General features: G+C 43.0%; 2 protein-coding genes across 2 annotated transcripts; one reads left to right on the forward strand and one right to left on the reverse strand.

Annotated features, from left to right (window-relative positions):
• The first annotated feature begins 370 nt into the window (after positions 1-370).
• On the forward strand, positions 371-2,126 carry RANGRF (RAN guanine nucleotide release factor). Its single transcript, XM_074311905.1, has 6 exons — positions 371-559; positions 720-804; positions 898-1,014; positions 1,192-1,345; positions 1,575-1,660; positions 1,852-2,126. Exons 2-6 carry the CDS (start codon positions 728-730, stop codon positions 1,982-1,984), a joined length of 567 nt encoding a protein of 188 aa, XP_074168006.1. The 5' UTR covers positions 371-559; positions 720-727; the 3' UTR covers positions 1,985-2,126.
• Positions 2,098-6,667, reverse strand: SLC25A35 (solute carrier family 25 member 35). The gene is made up of 5 exons (XM_074311904.1): positions 4,903-6,667; positions 3,929-3,994; positions 3,323-3,475; positions 2,956-3,090; positions 2,098-2,787 (listed from the first exon to the last, which is right to left on the reverse strand). The coding sequence occupies exons 1-5, from the start codon at positions 5,275-5,277 to the stop codon at positions 2,614-2,616; spliced, it is 903 nt and encodes a 300-aa protein (XP_074168005.1). The 5' UTR covers positions 5,278-6,667; the 3' UTR covers positions 2,098-2,613.
• Between the last annotated feature and the right edge of the window lie 12,933 nt (positions 6,668-19,600).

Raw genomic sequence — 19,600 nt, forward strand, 5'->3', positions numbered from 1 at the left:
ATTACGGGCTCGAGGTCTCAGATTCCGCGAACGAGGAAGAGGTGTGTGTGTTTGCAGTGCGGGGGAGGGAGAGGCACCTGGTCCCATTGTTTCTCTAATCTCACAACTAACCCCCCGAGATTAATTGATAAAACTAGATACTATTCCCACCCCGAGGAAAGGATAGAGGGAGGGGGCACCGGGATCCAGTCCTCAACCACTGGAGAACACAGACAATTCAATCCGAGACTGGGTCCTTTCTTCTATCCGCTTCCGACTTCCCACAGCCTTTTTTATCTCACTGTGGGCCTCTTTGAGACAAGGGCCGGGCCGTGAGTGGCTAGCCCAGGCAACCTGCCACATACGTCACAGAACCAGAGACCCCGCTCTTCCCTCCCATTGGTCGTTGGGCAAGATATTTGACCCCACCACGTCCTCGACATCTTTTAGGCAGAGTTTAGCCCCGCAGAACAGGGAGGGGGACTCCCCCAAAGAGGCACCGGCACCCATTGGGTGGCGCGGTGGGGGGGCGGGGTCAGACGTTAAAGGGTCCAAGAACTAAGGAAGAACCAAGAACCAGGTAAGGAAAAAACGAGGTGCCTCAGAGCATGAGCGAACACGTGTCCAGCCCCCCCCTTCCCCACCCCGCCTTTCTGACCACAGGCGTAGGCGAGGAAAGGGAAGATTAAATGCATTACTGCTTCACAAACGTCTCCCCTTCTCTCGCCGCTCGGTTACAGACCCGTCTATGGAGCCCAAACGAAACCACCCGCTGTTCGGGGGAGCTTTCTCCATCACCCTTCCCCCGGGGGCTCTGGACGTGAGGTAGGAGGGTCACTGCCGGATATGGTGGGGCGGGACTGTGGGGGAAAGGGTGGTGGGGAGTTAGGGTGCTCAGCCCCGGCCTCTGTCCCTCAGTGATTTCCGGCCGGTACCGGACAACCAGGAAGTTTTCTGCCACCGCGGGACGGAGCAGAGTCTCATCGTGGAACTCCTGGAGCTGCAGGCACACGTGCAAGGAGAAGCGGCCGCGCGGTGAGCGGAGAACCTTCGCCGAGGGCGGGGGTGGGGGCGGGGGCAATCTTCCTGGCCAATGGGAAGCTGATACGAGTCCCAGTTGGAGGAGGCGTGGCCAACGGGCATCCTCAGTGTGGGTGTGTCTGAAACTGCAGTACTCTTCCCCCTTTTTCTTCCCCCCCCCTTCCCATTTAGGTACCACTTCGAGGCTCTGGGAGGGGTGCAAGTGTCGGGGGGCGAGCAAATAGAGGCTGTGCAGCCCCTCGCCCCCAACACTCTTTCCCTTGGGGGCTGCCGTGATGCCTGGGTCCTCTGCGGTCGGCAGCGTATGGCCAAGGAGAATGAGGAGGTGAGGGCATTGGGGTAGCGGAGTAACCTGCGGGAGAAGGGGGAGGTGGAAACTCTGCGGGAAGCTCGAGGGCGGGAGGGGAGAGGAGATGGAAGGAAAAGCCGGAGTGGAGTTCAGGAAAAAGGGCTTCGAAATCCCGCTCTGACAAAAGGACTAACTGGGCAGAGCTTTTCACGTGAGTGATCTTCGGGGGTCCCGGGCAGCTCTGACATTTTGCTACCCTCCTCAGAATGAAAAGGATGTGGTCTTACACCTGGCCTTATTCCGATTGCCCCAGTACGGGACTGACCTCCTGCTGACCTTCAATGAGCCCATGTAAATTCGGTGTGGGTGGAGTGTTTGGGCTAGATGATTGGGTCCCTGAAGGAGGATTGGGAAGGGGCGGGGGGAGGGGAGCTGTGGGAGAATTCTTGCTGGAGGATCTGAAAGGAGGGAGGAGGAACTGGGGGTGTGGGAGCAGGTAAAAATGCCTGTTTTCCCTCGGTAATCTTTACTCTCTTCTGCAGCACTGGGAGTAGGCCAGCCCAGGGCAACGAAGCTCAATGTCTACCGCCCTGGACACTGGTTGACTTTGAGAGGCTAGTGACTTCCCTGACTCTCCTGGACCCCAGCATCTTTGGCCCCCGGGAAAGATCCTGAACTGCCCCTCTGCTGTTGGTGTCTAGATGTCTGGATTCCACAACAGAAGCAAGGGATTGATGTTTGGGGTTTCCCCCATATTCCTGCTCCACATACAGACATAAGGCACCACCTTTGCAGAAATAAACTTGCTTTATACCAATGCAATCTCTGTGGCTTTGGTGTAGGGGAGAGAGAAGAAGAGTTTATACAATTTGAATCTGGAGGCAGGGATGAAGAATAGTCCTTCCAATTCCCTTTGGTTTTTAGAGGACGACATTTAAAGCTGTGCACGGGAACTGGAAACTAGCAGTCCAGGGAAGGAGAAAGTATCCCTTTGATTCAACCCTGAGAGTAAGGGTGAGAGGTTTTAAGCAAGCTGCACATTATGGCATGAATGATGGCAGGATGGGAGTGCCCCACATAGTGAATCAACCCTGAGAAAAAGGGGGGAGTGACTTAAAAGATTATCAATCATTATGACTTAAAAGTATGACAGGGTCCAGGAAATATCAGATCAAGGGGGAAAGTGATTATCAATCATTAGGACCTAAAAATATGGAATGGTCCAGGAAATATCAGATGGAGGGGGGAGAAGAGCAACTTCCCAGATGGGAGTGTGTTGTGGGAAAATTTGGAGTTGGAAAGGGTCACTGATTGTGTTTCTGGTAAAGAATTCGAAGCTGGTCCCAGAAGAAGAGTGAGAGGATGGTATGGGGGCCAAGGCGGAAGTAGGAAGCGCCCATGCCTTTGTACATGCCCCAAATGCCCTCTGTCCGAATTGTTTGCATCACTGCATCTGGTAGTCCCCGGTACATCAGTCCCTGGGTGGGGTGGACATGGGAAAGGGGATTACATAATGGACTAATGTCATCCCACTTTTGCCTCCCCATGACCTCCCCAGCTGGCTCACCTTCTTGACTACTCCCACCCTTATCAGGTTCTTACTATATGATACTCTTAATTTTTTTCTTAACCTAACCCCCTCTCACCTTGCCATGGGCATCTGTGGGTTGGTTGTAGAGTCTGGTGCTGACTACATCGAAGGGTGTCATGGCGGCAACAACAGCCAGGCTACTCACCATAGCTGCAGTCAAAGCCACTTTCCAGCTCTGTGGTGGAAATACCTGGTGCAGTAGGAGATAGGAGTGGGGGAAAATAGATTAAAAAACAGTACAAGAGCAACCCAAGCCCTCCCATTTCCCTATGGCCTACCCAGTTTCCTCATATTTGGGAGGTAGTATCTTCCCGATGCCAGGGCCAAATTTGGTGGTGTCTTTCAGCAGTTAAGGATGAATTGGTAGTGGCTCCCCTCCTCCCAGTCCCAAATGACCTTGCCCACTCCCCACCAAGTGATACCTCCCACTGGGTCACAAGATCTTTGATGGATGAGAAGGTGCAGAGCTGCGTGGAAGAGCCAATCATAACTCGAGGGAGTCCTCCAATTGCCCCTCTCCATAAGCCTACCAGGCCCTGCTTTCTTCCAATCACACATAGTGCTTGATACATGCCCTGGTGGGAGAAGGAGGAAGCAGAGCTCAGTTACCAGAACAATTCTGCCTTCAGGGTTTACAAAGACCTTTCAACAAAAGTGACCATGGGCTCTTTAAGTTCATCCCTTAGTTGCCAAGGTACCAAACCCCAGAGAAACCCAGAACCAAAATGAAGCCCTTCAATTTTCATGGTGACTATTAATTCCTTAATTCTCAAGGGAGAAGAAAGAATACTGGGGTCAGGGAGCATGGTGGGAGTCAAGAAAAAGAGGATGAAGGATATGTGTCTAAAACATATCAATGGAAAGCAAGATGAATTGGTCATATAATGAGGAAATTCAGTGGCTGGACTTAAAAGGTCAGGAGTGGATTTTGAGGTGTTTTCAAGAGGGGCAATCAGAAGGGGAAAGAAGAAAGTCTGGTGACAGAATGGACAGGGGCACTGGGGGTGGGTGGATGGTGAATCCCTCACCTGGTGCTTATATTGATGCCCGACTGCAATCTCAGAGGCTGATTGCGCCTGCAGATGTGTCTTCACCTGGGAGAAGGGGATGGTGTCACTTGCCCAAGACCCAGGTACCCTTCCCCCCACTTTCTTCAGGAACCCAGGTGCTTGGCCCCTACTCTCATGAGAGTAGCTAAGGAAGCAAATCCTTTAATCTGATAATTATTGTTGTTCCCACAAAATAAATTGGTCATGGGACTCTGTGTTCCTTGGCTTCAGTCCCAGAAGATCTAGCATTAAATAGATACCTCATTACTTCTACACCTCCCTGGTCCCTTTGGAATGGGAAATATAATCACCACTTACATTTTCTAAGATCTATGGAAGACATAAGGATAGGTGAAACCCAAGTATCCAGACCTTAGCACACGATCTAAAGGGACCTAGGTGTCCAGCTTCTCTAGCAGACTATGGGGACAAGCTTGAAAACTACTTGTGATAATGTTTATAGTTTGCCCCAGGATGCTATGCTCTGCACTGTAGAGATGTCCTCACAAACTCAGGAATCAAATGCTAACTTTCCTTTTACTGAACTGTGAATCTTTGATTTTCTCCAACCTCTTTTTAATGTACTTGTTCCCAACACTAAGGCCTTGGAGACCTTTTGGGACTTCATACCCCCGAATTATTCTAGTTCTTTCCTGATGTACCCTTATTCCACTAAAGCCATTCCAAGCAGTTAACGTTTTCAAGCCCCCCACAGTGATAGCTACATTCCTCTTCCATTACTTTTTCTTGATACTTTTCTACATCCTCTCCTGGGAACTTCCTATGCTCTTTCCTGTGACTTCACATTATAAGGGTTTGGCTTTAGATAAAATTTCTTAATCTAAACTACGTTTTGATCATTTTCATGACCTTCCTCACTCTTACAAAGCCTCCCAAGGCCTTTTTATACACAACCTAGTTGACAGGACTTCCCTCAGCTGGTCAATCCTTACCATGTAGATGGGGCTCCCTATGTAGGCACCCATAACTCCAGCAAGGGCCCCAGCAGCAGCACTACGACCAGGGCTGTGGTTCCCATTGGAATCAAGGAGATAACCCCCAGCCTCTGCCAGTCCATAGGTCCCCAGCCTTATCCCATTCATTAAGAACTGGTATACTAAGGCAGGGACCAGGCCCTTCTGCAGGGCAGCCAACCCATCCACTTGCCCAATGGTGAAGAAGGCATGGAAGACATTTCGGTAGTGTCGCTGGTAAGAGCCTGGTGCCTGGAGCTCGCCCTGCAATTGCATTCGGGTTTTCACCACTTCCAAGGGGTTGGTGAACACACAGGCTCCACAGGCGGCCAGGCCACTCAGCAGGAAGTCCATGGCTCCAGGCAGGCTGTAGAAGCTGGACCAGAAGTCAAGAAGTCGCCAAAGGGTAGATGCTGGGTTGAAGGTAGTGTTGAGGGCTTAGTGGGCTGTGGAGTGTGGAGGAAGGAGGGAGGTGGATGTGAGGAAAGGCTCAAGTTCTGAGGATCGGAAGGAAGTATTGAGTATTAAAGGATTAGAAGTCAAGGGGTCAGGAAGTTCTGGAGTTTGGAGATCAGCGAGGCACGATCGCACCGGGTTTAAACGCGTCAGGGAAACAGAAATGGGAAGACTGTGGGGCACAGGAAGCTCAAAGGGGGTAGGGATTGATAAGTCACTAAAGTCTGAAAAAGCATGCAGAAGGAGGGGGGTGGAGGAGACACCTAACCGCAGGAAGGGTTCTTGCTGGTCTCGGGCTCAAGGAAGGGAGGTTACAGAGGGTCCAAAGCCAGGGAGGAGGGTGAGTGACAGGCGGAGACAGAGAGAGCCTAGGGGGACTGTGACGCTCTGAAGGGGATCACGGAGGGAAAGGGAGAGCGTCCGGACGGGGATCTCAGCAATTGGCCCGGGGCGCGGAGGAGATGGACCCGCTCGAACATCAGGTGGAACCCCCAGGATCCGGAATTGAGTCTCCAGGCTCGCGTCCCAACTCAGAGGCTGCTGGCGAGTGCAGCTCGGCCTGACCAGGGAGCCCCGGGGAGGCCGGAGCTGCCACTCCAAGCCAAACGGAGAGCCTCTCGGCGAAATCCAGGCCAATCAGTGCAGTGCCGGCTCCGCGACCAATGGGAGAGGTCGGCCGGGGCCCAGCCTCCAGTAACCTGGGCGGGAGCTGGGCCGGGAAATGGCAGCTAAGTTAACTCCCTCGGCGCCGCCGCCGCCGCTCCGCCAGAGGCGCTCGGGTCGTGGGGGTGGGGCTGGCAAGCGTCTCCTTATTCACCCTCGCACGGAAGCGGAGCCCTTCTTTTCTGGGAGCGGGTGGGTGATGCTAAACTCCCCGGCGTCGTCGGCCTACTGGACTGCCCCATCTCCAGAGGCACGCAGTCGTTAAGGTCCCTGGAAGAAGAGGAAGAAGGACAGGCGTTCTGGATGCGCGGGTTCCGAGGAGAATTCGCAGCGCGGAGGCTCGAGCTGCTCTTCCTCTCTCTAGCTGGCTCAGATTTAGGAAACTTAATTTGCGGTCCACGATGCGGGTCACGTAACCGACCACACTTGTCGGCGGAAAGGAAGCGGTGCAGCTTTAGGAAAGAGGAGATGGATTCATTCGTTCTTCCATGATGCATTTATGCATTCATCCGCGCATTCGCGTATGCATTTACTCACGCATTCGTTTATGAAATCATTTCACGCGTCCATTTATACGTTCATTCATGCATTCGTCCATTATTGTATCGGCTGCTTGCTAAACGGCGCTAGCCGGAGATAAGCAGGTGGTGCAGCCCCGCCTGAAGTCAGGATCACACAGTTCCGAGCTGGGGGATCTTGGGCAAGTCAGTTACTCAGTTATTAAGGGCCTACTGTGTGCCGGGCAACTGTGGGAAGTGCTGGGGGGAGAAATACGAAAAAAGATGGGCCCTGGCCTCAAAGAATGAGAGTGAGAAGTCAGTCTGAGAACTTCCACAGAAGTGCAGCTAGATGAGAAGTGATGAATTGAGCTCTATTTAAATGGAGGTTTGGAGTTAGGGACCCAATCTTCCAATCAGTGACGGTCAATAAGCGGCCAATGGAGAAACAAGGGTAATGGGATGATGTTGTCCCAATAATGACCTCCCTAGGGCAAGATGAAATCAGTCAGAGAAATCCCATAATAGTTGGTAAGAAACGAATTGCTTAATTTCTGTCTGTTTCCTCTACTGTAAAATAGGGAAAATAATAGCACCTACTTCACAAGGTTGTTTTGGCCTCTTCCTAGATACTCAAGGTATGAGACAAAGTCTAAAATAAGAATCTCTCTGTTCAAAGGGCCTAAATTCCATTGAGAGGCTAAGACCATATACACAAATGCATGACTGGGAATTCCATGGATGAGAGAAGAAAACAGTAATAATTAGGAAAGGCCTCCAGTAGGAGATGGCACCTAAGCTGGGATGTAGCTTGACGGGAAGCAGGCATTCCAACTGGCAGAGAGGTCCCAGATCTGAGACAATCAGTGCAAAAAAATGTGTATAGGCATGAAAGCAGATGGGGAAACGATAACAGATGAGATATCAGTCACTCAGTGAGAGCAGACTTACTAAGCATGCTTTCCCTACCTGTGGTGCTTCTCTAGAAACTCCTCCAGCAGCGTGTTTTCCCTCTTCTAAGTAACCTACTCTCCCAAAGGAAAATCAAAAGTAAAAATGCTCATCGTTTGCTTCTGTTGCAGCTTGCGGTCCTCACTATCTCACCATAGAAATATTTGAATAATGAATGCCTGGTTTATCTATCAATGGTTAATAACCACAAATCATCTCAATCTGTATCAATAAGGCCTTTATCAGCTTCGTCTGATAAAGTTTTTCGTAACCCTAGAATAAGAAGCATTCTTGTTATCTCCTTTTACAAATATGTGAACACTAAATAGAATGTATACAGTTAGCAATTTTGTAGATCAACAGCTTATCATTTCCTGGCTTAAGAAACATAGTAAACTTTTAAAAATAAAGTAAAAGCCTCCCAATCCAGAAGGAAATAAAGTTAACATGAGGGAATGACTAGCATGGTGCATAATTTTGAGTCTCTCCAGAAATGGAAAAGGAAGTAGTCAAATCAACAAGCATTTTAAAAATTAAATTGTATTTTTCAACTGAAGATCTCCTCTCCCTCTTACCCTACAGTGAAAAAGCAAGAAAAACAAAACCTCTGTTATAAATCTCTATATTCAAACAAAACAAATACTAGTGATATAGTATAGAACTTCCAATAGTAGTAGAGAAACACCCAGGCTACTCAACCTTGGGAATGAGGTAGTTGCCTTAGAAATGTAGCTATTGTGAGTGATGTGACATAACCTTGGATAATGTGTATGAAGAAAGGAAGGTGGGACTGATATCTTTATCCTAGTAAATTATCCTTCAAGGATGTCTAATTTGTCACCCAAAAGTCTGGGTTGCTGTCACCTGGACTCAAAAACAATGAGCACTTCTTAATTACATGAAAGAAGAAAAGGAGTTGTTAGTGCCCCATTACCAAACTTTCTACTAATCATGTGAACCCTACCCTCAATTTCCTTTTCTTCCTAAGTTCCAATTTATAAATGATATCCCTCAACTACACTTGGGTACTAGACTCACTTTGGCCCATATGCTTTCATGAAATTAAGCTCCTTCTGACTACAAGGACACCTTTGTGAATTGTTCACATCATCTACGTGATTGCCATTTCTCTCCTGCCACTCTCCCTATGTGTCTCAATCTGTACCGAGACATTCACTTTTCTATCAGGAAGAGAGCATTATGAATCCTCTAGAATCATGGCTAGCCACTATGTTGATCAGAGTTTTTAAATCTTTCAGAGTCTTTACAATATTTCAACAATATTTATTCAACATATACAGGTACTGTGCTAAGTTCTGGGGAATACAAAGCCTGGAAAATACAGTCCCTGCCATCGAGGCTGTAATCAAATGGGGGAAGACAACTTGCCAACAGTTATATTACAAACAATATGTATACAGAATATGTTGAAAACAACCACAGAAGGAAGGCACCAGAATTACCAATTCCTTGTAATAAGGTGGGGATTTTAGCTGGAATTTGAAGGGGGCTGGGAGACAGAAAATAAAGAGGGAAAGAATTCTAGGCATGAGGGGAAAAGCACAAGAATCTTAGAGATGAAATGTCTTGTTAAAACGAACAGCAGGAAAGCTAGTGTTGGACTGTGTGTAGGAACAAGGTTTATCAAAGATAACTGGAAAGTTAGGAAGGGGTCAAGTTATGAAAGACTTTGAATAACAAACAGGTAATTGATCCTAAAGGTAACAGGAGAGGCTCTAGTCCAGTCCAAGCTTGAAAAGTAGTGAGAAATTTGTCCAGAATGTAGATTATGCTTGAATTGTCTTCATTAGATGTTTATTTTGTACGTGTTTCTCTGTGTTTAACTTTACTTTCTCATCTCCTCAGAAGCCCCTTCCCAACATTGATGTCAGGAATCCTATGGGTAGTGTGTTCTCAGGTCAAGTACAAAATCCAGTAGAATGTATAGAATGCCAGAGAAAGGATTGCTCACCTTCAGACTGCCCTGCCTTCTTGTACCATGTGCAGGACTTTTGGTGATAGGTTACATATGTGTGAGGAACAGCCAGTCATAGCGAACATAGAGTACAAAAGGGGGAATAATGTGAAACAAGTCCTGGTAGATAGGCTGGAGCTAGTTTTCAAAGGCTTCTATTTTAGTGGCAATAAGGAGCCATTAATATTTCTTGGGCAGGGAAATGGCAGTGATTGAGCCTGTGCTTTGGGAATATCATTTTGGCAACTGTGTGAAGGATGAAAAAGAGAGATGAGAGTTGGGACATGAAACTGACAGAAACTCAGAGAAAGAAACATATGAGAAGTAACTATCCTGTGTTCTATTTAAAAAAGGAAAAAAAGTAATAAAAACAAGTCTCAACTTCCTTGAGCCTCCATTGTTTTTCTCCCCAACAAAATGTCAGGGGTTTTTAGGGGAGAGAATGGTCAAATAAAATGGTGAGGTTTAATAAAACAGGGTTATTAAACTGGCAGTTCAGGGAAATACTACAGATAGAATTTAGGGTCTCCCTACCCAGTTCGTTAAAAATTTAAAAAGATACATTTTATTAATATCTTTTGTAATAGTCATATTCTGCCCACTCACTCCAGAGTGAGATCTTTCTTACAAGGAGGAAAAACAATTACTCACAAAATCCAGTACAGAGACAAAACTTGACAATGTATATGTAGTTTACCATTTGGACTTGGACTGGAGCTAGAGGAGATAGGCTCAGTTATCATCAGCACAGTCTCAGTGCTCTCTGAGTATCTGGAGATTTACTTTACCCAAGGGCAAATTACCTAAAGGTCCTGGGATCTGAACTTTGGCATGGTGCCTGCCTTGAAAAGGGTTCTAGGGACAGCTAGGTGGCGCAGTGGATAGAGCACTAGCCCTGAAGTCAGAAAGACCTGAGTTCAAATTTGACCTCAGACACTTAAAAAAAAAAAAAAAAAAAAAGGACCCTCAAAAGGAGGATGAAAACCAAGATAAAAGAGCACCAAGATAGGCAATAACTTAAGAAAAATCTTGTAAAATGATGTTTGTTTGTTAAAATTATGTAACTATTGTTATTTAGGGAATAAGTGTAACCTTCAGACCATCAACTATGGCAAGAAGAATGTTAATTTCTGTATCATTTAAAAATTGTACCCCAGGGGCTTTTTATGTCTTGATTATGAACATCTAAAAAATTTCTATTCATATAGAATACAAGAAGGGGATTTTATATAAAACTGTGAATCTTCATTTCATAGTTTGCTTTAAAAGAAAGGTATGTGATAAATACTACACACTGCTTTCAAAACTTGTCTTCTGTGCTTCCTTCTGAACTTCCTTCTGTTTTCTTTGCATTAAAATTTTTTTCAGTGACTGGTTTTTTTCTTTGACATTACTATTGCACTTTCTGACCCCTTCCTGTGTCCCTCTTCCTCTCCCCTCCTCCCAAAAAAGAAGGTAAGAAAAATTTTTTGTGAAGGCAAATGTATTCACATAGTGTCTATGTCCAAAAATGTATGTCTCTACCTTGTGTCCATCAATTCTCTGTCAGGAAATGATAATATTATTACTGTTAAGATGGATCTATTTCTTTTTTAAACAATTTTTAAAAATTAAATATTTTATTTGCTCCATTTACATGTAAAAACAAATTTTAACATTTATTTAAAATTTTTTTGAATTCCAAATTCTCTCTGTTCTCCCCACTGTCCCTCATTGATAGGACAAGAAATTTGATACAGGTTATATATGCACAATAATGCAAAACATATTTCTAAGTTAGTCATGTTGTAAAAGAAAACAGACAAAAAATCAAGAAAAATAAAGAAACTAAAGAAAAAGTATGCTTCATTCTGCATTTACACACCATCAATTTTTTCTCTGGAAATAGATAGCATTTTTCATCATAAGGAAGTGTCTTGAATCACTGTATTACTGAGAATAGCTTAGTCATTCACAATTGATCATACAATATTTGCTGTTACTGTATACAAAGTTCTTCTAGATCTGCTAACTTCACTTTGCATTAATTAATGTAAGTCTTTGCAGATTTTTCTGAAACCATCCTGCTTGCATTTCTTTTCTTTCTTTCTTTCTTTCTTTCTTTCTTTCTTTCTTTCTTTCTTTCTTTCTTTCTTTCTTTCTTTCTTTCTTTCTTTCTTTCTTTCTTTCTTTCTTTCTTTCTTTCTTTCTTTCTTTCTTTCTTTCTTTCTTTCTTTCTTTCTTTCTTTCTTTCTTCTTTTTTTAAAATAGTTTTTATTTACCAGATATTTGCATGGATAATTTTACAACATTGACAATTGCCAAACCTTTTGTTCCAATTTTTTCCCTCCTTCCTTCCCTCTAGATGGCAGGTCAATCAATACATGTTAAATATGTTAGAGTATAAATTAAATCAATATATGTATACATGACCAAAAAGTTGTTTTGCTGAACAAAAAGAATTGGACTTTGAAATAGTGTACATTTAGCCTGTGAAGGAAATCCAAAATGTAGACGGACAAAAATAGAGGGATTGGGAATTCTATGTAGTGGTTCATAGTCATCTCCCAGAGTTCTTTTGCTGGGTGTAGCTGGTTCAGTTCATTACAGCTCTATTGGAACTGATTTGGTTCATCTCATTGTTGAAAATAGCCACGTCCATCAGAATTGATCATCATACAGTATTGTTGTTGAAGTATATAATGATCTCCTGGTCCTGCTCATTTCACTCAGCATCAGTTCATGCAAATCTCTCCAGGCCTTTCTGAAATCATCCTGCTGGTCATTTCTTACAGAACAATAATATTCCATAATAGTCATATACCACAATTTATTCAGCCAATCTCCAATTGATGGGCATCCACTCTGTTTCCAGTTTCTGGCCACCACAAAGAGGGCTGCCACAAACATTCTTGCATATACAGGTGCCTTTCCCTTCTTTAAGATCTCTTTGGGATACAAACCCAGTAGCAATGCTGCTGTTTCAAAGGGTATGCACAGTTTGATAACTTTTTGAGCATAGTTCCAAATTGCTCTCCAGAATGGCTGGATGTATTCACAGTTTCACCAACAATGTATCAGTGTCTCTGTTTTCCCACATCCCCTCCAACATTCTGCATTACCTTTCCCTGTCATTCTATCCAATCTGACAGTTGTATAGTGGTATCTCAGAGTTGTCTTTATTTGCATTTCTCTGATTAATAATGAGTTGGGGGGCAGCTAGGTGGCGCAGTGGATAGAGCACCAGTCTTGAATTCAGGAAGACCAGAGTTCAAATCTGGTCTCAGACACTTAACACTTCCTAGCTGTGTGACCCTGGGCAAGTCACTTAACCCCAGCCTCAAAAAAAAAATAAAAAAAAAAATAATGAGTTGGAGCATCCTTTCATATGACTAAAAATAGTTTCAATTTCTTTATCCGAGAATTGTCTGTTCATATCCTTTGACCATCTATCAATTGGAGAATGGCTTGATTTCTTATATATTAGAGTCAATTCTCTATCTATTTTGGAAGTATGGCCTTTATCAGAACCTTTGACTGTAAAAATGTTTTCCCAGTTTATTGCTTCCCTTCTAATCTTGTCTGCATTAGTTTTGTTTGTACAAAAGCTTTTCAATTTGATATAATCAAAGCTTTCTACTTTGTGATCAATAATGGTCTCTAGTTCTTCTTTGGACATGAATTCATTCCTCTTCCACAGGTCTGAGAAGTAAACTATCTTCCTTTAATTTATTTATAATCTCATTCTTTATGCCTAGGTCATGAACCCATTTTGACCTGATCTTGGTGTATGGTGTTAAATATGGATCAATGCCTAGTTTCTGCCATATTAATTTCCAATTTTCCCAGCAATTTTTGTCAAATATTGAGCCCTTATCCCAAAGGCTGGGGTCTTTGGATTTGTCAAACACTAGGTTGTTAGAGTTATTGATTATTTTGTCCTTTGAACCTAACCTATTCCCCTGATCAACTAGTCTATTTTTTAGCCAATACCAAATAGTAACCACTGCTTTATAATATAATTTTAGATCTGGTACAGCTAGGCCACCTTCATTTGATTTTTTTTTTCATTAATTCCCTTGAAATTCTTGACCTTTTGTTTTTCCATATGAACTTTGTTGTTATTTTTTTCCAGGTCATTAAAATAGTTTTTTGGGAGTCTGATTTTTATAGTGCTAAATAGATTAGTTTAGGTAGTATTGTCATCTTTATTATATTTGCTCCCCCTATCCAAGAGCATTTAATATTTTTCCAATTGGTTAGATCTGACTTAATTTCTGTGGAAAGTGTTTTGTAGTTTTGCTCATATAGTTTCTGATTTTCCCTTGGCAGATAGATTCCTAAATATTTTATACTATCAGTAATTACTTTAAATGGGATTTCTCTCTGTAACTCTAACCGTTGGACTTTGTTAGTGACATATAAACATGCTGATGATTTATGTGGATTTATTTTGTATCCTGCAACTTTGCTAAAGGTGTGGATTATTTCTAAAAGCTTTTTAGTAGCATCTTTGGGGTTCTCTATGTATACCATCATATCATCAGCAAAGAGTGATAATTTGGTTTTCTCATTACCTACTCTAATTCCTTTTTTTTTTCCCCCCCTGAGGCTGGGGTTAAGTGATTTGCCCAGGGTCACACAGCTAGGAATTCAAGGCTGGTGCTCTATCCACTTCCCCAACTAGCTGCCCCACCTACTCTAATTCCTTTAATCTCTTTCTCCACTCTTAATGCCAAACCTAGCATTTTTAATACAATATTGAATAATAATGGTGATAGTGGACAACCTTGTTTCACCCCTGATATTAATGGGAATGGTTGCAATCTTTCCCCATTACATTTGATGCTTATTGATGGTTTTAAATAGATGCTACTGATTATTTTAAGGAAAAGTCCATTTATTCCTATACTCTCAAGTGTTTTTAATAGGAATGGATGTTGGATTTTATCAAATGCTTTGTCTGCACCTATTGAGATGATCATATGATTTTTGTTAATTTGATTAATATGGCCAATTATACTGATAGTTTTCCTAATATTGAGCCAGCCCTGCATACCTGGTATAAATCCTACTTGATCATGGTGTATTATCCTGGGGATGATTTTCTGGAGTCTTTTTGGTAATATCTTATTTAAGATTTTAGCATCAATATTCATTAGGGAGATTGGTCTATAGCTTTCTTTCTCCGTTTTCAACCTACCTGGTTTGGATATCAATACCATGTCTGGTGTCATAAAAGGAATTTGGTAGGACTCCTTCTGCTTGCATTTCTTATTGTATGATATCATATACAACAACTTGTTCAGCCATTCCCCAACTAATGAATGTCTTCTCAATTTCCAATTCTTTGCTACCACCAAAAGAGCTATAAATAATTTTATACATATAGGTTTCTTTTATCACTTCGGGATACAGACCTGGTAGTAGTATTGCTGGGACAAAGGGTATGCACAGTTTTATAGCTCTTAGGACATAGTTCCAAATTGCTCTACAGAATAGTTGAAGCATTATACAACTTCATTAACAGTGCTTTAGAGGCTCAGCTTTTCTATTAGGTGTGGGATGGTAGTTCAGAGTTGTATTAATTTGCATTTCTCTAATCAATAGTAATTTAGAGCATTTAAAAAATATGATTCTAGATAGCTTTGCTTCATCTGAAAACTGTTTATATGTTTTGACCGTTTATTAATTGAAGAATGGCTCTTATTTTTGTAAATTTAACTATTCTCTATATATTTGAGAAATAAAGTCTTTATCAGAGAAACTTGCTGTAAAATTAAAAAAAATATGATTACTATATTTTCTCCATTCTACTTTTCCTGTTTATCCTTTTCTCTCATTTTCATCCTATTCTCAAAAGTGTTTTACTCCTGACTTTTACCTCCCCCCATCTTTCCTCCCCTCTCTCAGTACCCCCCTTCCCTTATTTCCTTTTCCTTCTACTTTCCTGTATATTAAGATAGATTTTTATACCCAGCTTAGGGTGTATGTTATTCTCTCTTTTCGCCAATTCCAATGACAGTAAAGTTCAGGCAATCCCCATGCCTCTGTTATCTTCCTCTCCTCTGTAAAAACTCTTTCTTGCCTCTTTTATGCCAGATAATTTACCCCATTCTATTTCTCTATCCCCTTCTTCCTATGCATTTTTCTTTCTCAACCCTTAATTTTATTTTTTAAAGATATTATCTTTATATTCAACTCACAATTGTGCTCTGTCTATGTATATACCTTTTAACTGTCCTAATGAGAAAGTTCTTATTAATTACAAATATCTTCCCATGTAGGAATGTAAGCAGATTAACCTTTTTAAGGTCTCTTATGATTCTCCTTTCTGATTACCTTTTTATGCTTCTCTTGAATCTTGTATTTGAAAGTCAAATTTCTGCATAGGGCCACAAATAGTGGGGGGAAATCTGGGTGAGGTATAAGACCCTTCAGTCCAGAGGGAATCTACTAGGAATGTCTGGTTCAGCTCCCCATCTCCCCTAAGGGCTCTCTGCTTTCCTGAGAAGTCAGGAGGTGGTGATAATCTGTCTTGATAACCTGAAGCAGAGTAATTCCAGGTGGCAAACTACATAGTTGTTCATTTGGTCCTACTTGTACAGTATATACTTAGCATATGCGTATTAGGGTATATAAAGGGAGAAGACCTTGGAATAAATGGACTCCATATTTTAACCATTCTTGGGAGTCTCACCTCAACACTCCTTCACTAACAGTATGTTTTTTCACCCCCAGTGTGGGCGCTCTAGAAAGCACAGTACGTTTTGTCACCCCAACTTGGGCGCTCTAGAAAGCAGGACATTTGGCATCTAAACGTGGAGGCATAGAAATGTGGGGCCTTGCAAAGCAGGGCATAAAACAACTCAACTGACAGCGATCAGCAAGCTTGGTGGAGGAGTCCCAGTGACCTTAGGAATAAGATAAGTATAGAAATAGGCAAGCAGGAAGAATCAGTAAGGGCTAAACTAATACCCAGGCGAGAGAAAAACAGGGCAGCCAAAATAATGAAGTTTTAACAGCATTTATTGCTAGCTAGCGACTGTACCCCACCAGAACAGGGAAGTCAGCGAATGAGTGCCTCGGGGCCACATATTTATAGAAAGAAGAGAGAGACATCAAAGTGTTTCTTGATATGTTTGTCATAATAAAGGAATTTCTATTTTAAACAGGAGGCAAAAAAAGTTATCACTCTAAGGGGGTCATTCTCAGGCAGCAGCAAGGAGTATTTCTTTAAGCTTATCAGGTTGTCAAGGTCTCGGGTCTTTCAGGACAGCCCATCTGGGGGTGTAAGAATACCATCTGCAGTAAGGGGTGAAGAACTAGTAATAAACTAACTACAAAGATTCAAGATTATATTTCTCATAGTCCCATTTGGGGTGCTTTTCCATTTCACTCCTCCCTTTTCTTGAGACCTTCAGAGACTGGACTCATCAGAGGCCAAGGGAGAGTAAGTGATACTGGCAACAAACAACTTAACAGCCTGGATCCTCTTCCTGATAGTATGTGGTTAAACAATCAAACAAGGGGCAATCAGTAGATCCAGCAGAAATAGGATAAGGGGGCCTATCAGGGAGGTCACAAGAGAGGTTACCCAGGGGGAGTAATTGAAAAGTGACTGGGACCAAGACATTGATTGGCGTTGAACCTTCTCTGGGTCCTTGATCTGCTGTCTAACTGCTGAGAGGGACTCTCTTATTACCCCAGAGTTGTTAGCATAGAAATAGCAAGCTGCCCCGAGGGCCATGGTACCCCTCTTTGCTTAAGACAGAGAAAATTTAGGCCCAGACCATTTTGTAGGACCACCTTTGCCAAGGAATTTAGGGAGTTCTCCGAGAAGGTTATTTGATTTTCCAGGTCCTTTAAATCCTGGTCCACCTGGGAACCCAGGGCTAACAGCTGTCACCATGGATCTGGGCAGTGGTCCCCACAACCATGGAGCCTGCTATCTCCAACCCCACTAGAAGGGACATGAGAATAAAAGAGCCTTCCTTGCCCTATCTAATAGATCAAAATGTTCTTCAGCTCCTTCCTCAGAATACAGATAGACCTGAGGAAGCATGTACACAAGCAGGCAAAGCTCTGGGGATTCTTCCAAGGCCAAAGAAAATTCATTGATACAAGGGGTTAATCCCATAGTACATGCAAAGGTAGGACCCTGTCAGGGTCCATATTAGGGAGTTTACAGTATTTTTGTGTGGGGTAACCTTGTAACTACTACACAGTGCTTTTTGTACAGGAAACACTCCAGATTATAACCTTCCAACTTGATGCACCTACCTCACCCTGCACCCCTTCCAAAATTAACCTGGGAATGTGGGCGGTGCACTCTGGGGGCAGATCCTTAGCTGAGAGTGAAAGATTCAGGATGGAGTGGACCTCTGTCCCCCAGGTGGCGCCTATGCCCACAAAGTAGGGGAGGGGGCAGTTCCAGGCAGAGTCAGCAGCTTGTGGCAAGGGTGGGGCTGGTCAGGTTTATCAGCCAGTGTATTCCATCAAGGGCTGACAAAGGTCTCATAGGGAGACAGAGGTCCTCCAGGGAGTGGAGGCTGAGGAGGTGTATTAGGTAGGGCCTATGGCGATGTTTTCCCTCGGGAGGGTCCTTATTTGGATTGTGAGTAGGGCTCCCAAATCTCTTCCTGCCATATAAAATCTGATACCCCAAGTCCTTCCCAAGAGCTGGCATAGGACCTGATAGAACCATGGCTGCCTATAAGTCTCATTTTGGGCCTCTACCTCCCCCCAGTAGTTCTTATTGTTTTTTTTTTTTGTTTTTTTTTTGTTTGTTTTTTCCTGAGACTGGGGTTAAGTGACTTGCCCAGGGTCACACACTAGGAAGTGTTAAGAGTCTGAGACCATATTTGAACTCTGGTCCTCCTGAATTCAAGGCTGGTGCTCTATCCACTGCGCCACCTAGCTGCCCCTCAGTAGTTCTTATTAAGGTCCACACATATCTATGGGGAGAATAGTGGCTGAACTTCCCCAATAGCGCAGGGGAAGCAAGAGGGAGGATCAGGCCATAAAAGGGGATAAGATATGAAAACACCATCTTTCTGAGCCGGGTCCTACAGGCATGTTGGGATCAGGGTAAGGCTTCACATGTGAATGATGGATCCATGCCTTCACTGCTGAGAGATTGAAGAGGATGACCTAGTGAGGGCTGGTCCAGCGGGGTTCCAATGCAGAGCCATGAAGAAATTTTCTAGTCAGGATCCAATCACCCAGTTGGAGGTCTTGGAGAAAGAAGTAAATTGATTAAATAGTCCCATTTTAGAAAAAAGAAATAGAACAATCTATTAATCAACTCCCTAAGAAAAAATCCTCAGGACCAGATAGATGGGTTTACATGTGAATTCTACCAACCATTTAAAGAACTGGGACATGATACATTTTTGGTGGAATTGTGAATACATCCAGCCATTCTGGAGAATGATTTGGAACTATGTTCAAAAAGCCCCAATGCTATATAAACTATTTGAAAAAATAGGGAATGAAGGAGTCCTACCAAATTCCTTTTATGACACAGACATGGTACTGATACCAAGTAGGTTGAAAACAGAGAAAGAAAATTATAGACCAATCTCCCTAATGAATATTGATGCTAAAATATTAAATAAGATATTAGCAAAAAGACTACAGAAAATCATCCCCAGGATAATACACCATGATCAAGTAGGATTTATACCAGGTATGCAGGGCTGATTTACTATTAGGAAAACTATTAGTATAATTGACCACATTAATAAACAAATTCAAAAATCATATGATCATCTCAATAGATGCAGAAAAAGCATTTGATAAAATCCAACATCCTTTCCTACTAAAAACACTTGAGAATATAGGAATAAATGGGCTTTTCCTTAAAATAATCAGTAGCATCAAAACCATCAGTAAGTATCATATGTAAGGGAGATAAACTGGGACCATTCCCAATAAGATCAGGAGTGAAACAAGGTTGCCCACTATCACCATTACTATTCAATATTGTATTAGAAATGCTAGCTTCAGCAATAAGAGTTGAGAAAGAGATTAAAGGAATTAGAGCAGGTAATGAGGAAAACAAATTATCACTCTTTGTTGATGATAGGATGGTATATTTAGAGAACCCCAGAGATTCTACTAAAAAGCTATTAGAAATAATCCACACATTTAG

This window comes from Sminthopsis crassicaudata, chromosome 4, assembly GCF_048593235.1.
Source record: "Sminthopsis crassicaudata isolate SCR6 chromosome 4, ASM4859323v1, whole genome shotgun sequence".
Taxonomy (NCBI): domain Eukaryota; kingdom Metazoa; phylum Chordata; class Mammalia; order Dasyuromorphia; family Dasyuridae; genus Sminthopsis; species Sminthopsis crassicaudata.

Coding starts and splice junctions, on each gene's coding strand:
- SLC25A35 (XM_074311904.1), bottom strand. CDS start 5,277: ATGGACTTCCTGCTGAGTGGCCTGGCCGCCTGTGGAGCCTGTGTGTTC. Junction 3,091..3,322: donor ATCTTGTGACCCAGTGGGAG/GTATCACTTGGT, acceptor CTACTGCACCAG/GTATTTCCACCACAGAGCTG. Junction 2,788..2,955: donor CCACAGATGCCCATGGCAAG/GTGAGAGGGGGT, acceptor CACCCCACCCAG/GGACTGATGTACCGGGGACT.
- RANGRF (XM_074311905.1), top strand. CDS start 728: ATGGAGCCCAAACGAAACCACCCGCTGTTCGGGGGAGCTTTCTCCATC. Junction 805..897: donor CCGGGGGCTCTGGACGTGAG/GTAGGAGGGTCA, acceptor TCTGTCCCTCAG/TGATTTCCGGCCGGTACCGG. Junction 1,346..1,574: donor TGGCCAAGGAGAATGAGGAG/GTGAGGGCATTG, acceptor TACCCTCCTCAG/AATGAAAAGGATGTGGTCTT.